Here is a 5,000-nt window from a genome sequence, read left to right on the forward strand (position 1 = left end):
AGTAGTCAGTAGTGGTCAGTAGTGGTCCGTAGTAGTCAGTAGTAGTCAATAGTGGTCAGTAGTGGTCCGTAGTGGTCAGTAGTGGTCCGTGTGTGGTCCGTAGTGGTCCGTAGTGGTCAGTGGTAGTCAGTAGTAGTCAGTAGTGGTCCGTGTGTGGTCCGTAGTGGTCAGTAGTAGTCAGTAGTGGTCCGTGTGTGGTCCGTAGTGGTCAGTAGTGGTCAGTGGTAGTCAGTAGTAGTCAGTAGTGGTCCGTGTGTGGCTTTGTGTCTGTTTTGTAATATGACCCCTTGTGTTTCCAGGAGTGGCAGAACTCTATCCAGAAGAACGCTGGGCTGGCCTTCATAGAGCTCATCAATGAGGGAAGGTAATCAATCACCTATCACATTGATCTATCTTTCTATCGGACTGCTTAATCTGTTATCACCATCAGGAATCATCTGCTCAGGGCTAACCGTTTAGAAAGAGGCTCAATTAAACCCCCCTCTCTCTCTTCTGATATATATATATATATATCTTGCTCTCTCTCTCTCTCTCTCTCTCTCTCTCTCTCTCTCTCTCTCTCTCGCTCTCTCTCTCTCTCTCTCTCTCTCTCTCTCTCGCTCTCTCTCTCTCTCTCTCTCGCTCTCTCTCTCTCTCTCTCTCTCTCTCTCTCTCTCTCTCTCTCTCTCTCTCTCTCTCTCTCTCTCTCTCTCTCTCTCTCTCTCTCTCTCTCTCTCTCTCCCTCTCTCTCTTCTGATATATATATATCTTGCTCTCTCTCTCTATCTCCCTCTCTCTCTCTCTTCTGATATATATATATCTTGCTCTCTCTCTCTCTCTCTCTCTCTCTCTCTCTCTCTCTCTTCTGATATATATATATCTTGCTCTCTCTCTCTTCTGATATATATATATCTTCTCTCTCTCTCTCTCTCTCGCTCTCTCTCTCTCTCTTCTGATATATATATATATATATCTTGCTCTCTCTCTCTCTCTCTCTCTCTCTCTCTCTCTCGCTCTCTCTCTCTCTTCTGATATCCCCCTCTCTCTCTCGCTCTCTCTCTCTCTTCTGATATCCCCCTCTCTCTCTCGCTCTCTCTCTCTCTCTTCTGATATCCCTCTCTCTCTCTCTTTCTCTCTTCTGATATCCCCTCTCTCTCGCTCTCTCTCTCTCTCTTCTGATATCCCCCTCTCTCTCTCGCTCTCTCTCTCTCTTCTGATATCCCCCTCTCTCTCGCTCTCTCTCTCTCTCTTCTGATATCCCCCCTCTCTCTCTCTCTCTCTCTCTCTCTCTCTTTCTCTCTTCTGATATCCCCTCTCTCTCTCTCTCTCTCTTCTGATATCTCTCTCTCTCTCTCTCTCTCTCCTCTCTCCTGATATCGTCCCTCTCTCTCTCTTCTGATATCTCTCTCTCTCTTGCTCTCTCTCTCTCTCTTTTGATATCCCCCTCTCTCTCCCTCTCTCCCCCTCTCTCTCTCTCTTCTGATATCCCCCTCTCTCTCTCTTCTGATATCCCCCCCCTCTCTCTCTCTCTCTCTCTCTCTCTCTCTCTCTCTCTCTTCTGATATCCCCCTCTCTCTCTCTCCCTCTCTCCCCCTCTCTCTCTCTCTCTCTTCTGATATCCCCCTCTCTCTCTTCTGATATCCCCATCTCTCTCTCTCCCTCTCTCTCTCGCTCTCTCTCTCTCTCTTCTGATATCCCCATCTCTCTCTCTCTCTTCTGATATCCCCCCTCTCTCTCCCCCTCTCTCTCTCTCTCTCTCTTCTGATATCCCCCTCTCTCCCCCTCTCTCTCTCTCTCTCTTCTGATATCCCCCTCTCTCTCCTCTCTGTCTCTCTCTCTCTCTTCTGATATCCCCCTCTCTCTCTCTTCTGATATCCCCATCTCTCTCTCTCTCTCTCTCTTCTGATCTCCCCCTCTCTCTCTCTCTCTCTCTTCTGATATCCCTCTCTCTCTCTCTGTCTCTCTCTGTCTCTCTCTCTCTCTCTGTCTCTCTCTCTCTCTCTTTTTCCCCATCCTTTCTAATATCCCTCTCTCACTATCTCCTCCCCCTCCCTCTGGCTCTCTCCCTTTCTCTCTCTTCCCAGATTGCTGTGCCATGCTATGAAGGACCACATTGTGCGTGTGGCCAACGAAGCAGAGTTTATCCTTAACAGACAGAGAGCTGAAGACGTACACAAACACGCTGAGTTTGAGGTCAGAGTTCAGTCTTCCTTCCTCTGAACGACAGTGTCTGTGTCTGACTCTGTGTCCTCCAGTACACTAAACCATGATAGCAGGAATCTCAACGTCTCTCTCCCTCTCTTTCCCTACGCCCCTCCCACCCAGTCTAACTGTGCCCAGTACGCTGCTGACAGGAGGGAGGAGGAGAGGATGTGTGATCACCTGATCAGCGCTGCCAAGCACAGGGACCATGTGACCGCCAACCAATTGAAACAGAAGATACTCAACATCCTGACCAATAAGCACGGGGCGTGGGGCACGATGTCACAGAGGTGAGAGGTAGTAGGAAGGACAGGGGAAGACACACAGGGGATGGTCTGAAGGACAGGGAAGAAAGCTGTCACTGTGATGTAGACTTGGGTTCTGTTAGATAAGCTATGAGACAGGAAGACAGAAAGCATCTGTCATCTTTCTCAGACACACACACAAGCACACGCACGCACACACACATTTTGATTGATTGACGCGTGCCTATCATTCCAAGCTCACTCCAGGCTAGTGCCCTTGTCTCTTGAACAACTCTTGATGTGACATCTGCCAATGTTCTCACTAAAAGACTGAGATGATTTAATATCACAGCACGGCAGTGTTAAGACAGATCACGGCAGTGTTAAGACAGATCACAGCAGTGTTAAGACAGATCACAGCAGTGTTAAGACAGATCACAGCAGTGTTAAGACAGATCACGGCAGTGTTAAGACAGATCACAGCAGTGCTAAGACAGATCACAGCAGTGTTAAGACAGATCACAGCAGTGTTAAGACAGATCACGGCAGTGTTAAGACAGATCACGGCAGTGTTAAGACAGATCACGGCAGTGTTAAGACAGATCACGGCAGTGTTAAGACAGATTACGGCAGTGTTAAGACAGATCACGGCAGTGTTAAGACAGATCACAGCAGTGTTAAGACAGATCACGGCAGTGTTAAGACAGATCACGGCAGTGTTAAGACAGATCACGGCAGTGTTAAGACAGATCACAGCAGTGTTAAGACAGATCACGGCAGTGTTAAGACAGATCACGGCAGTGTTAAGACAGATCACAGCAGTGTTAAGACAGATCACAGCAGTGTTAAGACAGATCACAGCAGCTCTAAGACAGATCACAGCAGTGTTAAGACGGATCACAGCAGTGTTAAGACAGATCACAGCAGTGTTAAGACAGATCACGGCAGTGTTAAGACAGATCACAGCAGTGTTAAGACAGATCACAGCAGTGTTAAGACAGATCACAGCAGCTCTAAGACAGATCACAGCAGTGTTAAGACAGATCACAGCAGTGTTAAGACAGATCACAGCAGTGTTAAGACAGATCACAGCAGTGTTAAGACAGATCACAGCAGTGTTAAGACAGATCACAGCAGTGTTAAGACAGATCACAGCAGTGTTAAGACAGATCACGGCAGTGTCAAGACAGATCACGGCAGTGCTAAGACAGATCACAGCAGTGTTAAGACAGATCACAGCAGTGTTAAGACAGATCACAGCAGTGTTAAGACAGATCACGGCAATGCTAAGACAGATCACAGCAGTGTTAAGACAGATCACGGCAGTGCTAAGACAGATCACAGCAGTTTTAAGACAGATCACAGCAGTGTTAAGACAGATCACAGCAGTGTTAAGACAGATCACAGCAGTGTTAAGACAGATCACAGCAGTGTTAAGACAGATCACAGCAGCTCTAAGACAGATCACAGCAATGCTAAGACAGATCACAGCAGTGTTAAGACAGATCACAGCAATGCTAAGACAGATCACAGCAGTGTTAAGACAGATCACAGCAGTGTTAAGACAGATCACAGCAGTGTTAAGACAGATCACAGCAGCGCTAAGACAGATCACAGCAGCGCTAAGACAGATCACAGCAGTGTTAAGACAGATCACAGCAGTGTTAAGACAGATCACAGCAGTGTTAAGACAGATCACGGCAGTGTTAAGACAGATCACAGCAGCTCTAAGACAGATCACAGCAGTGTTAAGACAGATCACAGCAGTGTTAAGACAGATCACAGCAGTGTTAAGACAGATCACAGCAGTGTTAAGACAGATCACAGCAGTGTTAAGACAGATCACAGCAGTGTTAAGACAGATCACGGCAGTGTTAAGACAGATCACAGCAGTGTTAAGACAGATCACAGCAGTGTTAAGACAGATCACAGCAGTGTTAAGACAGATCACGGCAGTGTTAAGACAGATCACGGCAGTGTTAAGACAGATCACGGCAGTGTTAAGACAGATCACAGCAGTGTTAAGACAGATCACAGCAGTGTTAAGACAGATCACAGCAGTGTTAAGACAGATCACAGCAGTGTTAAGACAGATCACGGCAGTGTTAAGACAGATCACAGCAGCTCTAAGACAGATCACAGCAGTGTTAAGACAGATCACAGCAGTGTTAAGACAGATCACAGCAGTGTTAAGACAGATCACAGCAGTGTTAAGACAGATCACAGCAGTGTTAAGACAGATCACAGCAGTGTTAAGACAGATCACAGCAGTGTTAAGACAGATCACAGCAGTGTTAAGACAGATCACAGCAGTGTTAAGACAGATCACACAGTGTTAAGCAGATGTTAAGACAGATCACGGCAAGTGCTAAGACAGATCACAGCAGTGTTAAGACAGATCACAGCAGTGTTAAGACAGATCACAGCAGTTTTAAGACAGATCACAGCAGTGTTAAGACAGATCACAGCAGTGTTAAGACAGATCACAGCAGTGTTAAGACAGATCACGGCAGTGTTAAGACAGATCACGGCAATGCTAAGACAGATCACAGCAGTGTTAAGACAGATCACAGC

At 46.9% G+C, this 5,000-nt stretch overlaps 1 protein-coding gene across 1 annotated transcript in view; it reads left to right on the forward strand.

Moving 5' to 3' along the window:
- The window catches only part of nbeaa (neurobeachin a), a 270,112-nt gene that overhangs the window by 239,057 nt on the left and 26,055 nt on the right, over positions 1–5,000 (forward strand). The window contains 3 exon segments of the mRNA XM_042311234.1: positions 300–364; positions 2,064–2,172; positions 2,305–2,471. Of these exon segments, the coding sequence (XP_042167168.1) occupies positions 300–364; positions 2,064–2,172; positions 2,305–2,471 (341 nt within the window).

Source organism: Oncorhynchus tshawytscha, linkage group LG33, assembly GCF_018296145.1.
Source record: "Oncorhynchus tshawytscha isolate Ot180627B linkage group LG33, Otsh_v2.0, whole genome shotgun sequence".
NCBI classification, from domain to species: Eukaryota; Metazoa; Chordata; class Actinopteri; order Salmoniformes; family Salmonidae; genus Oncorhynchus; species Oncorhynchus tshawytscha.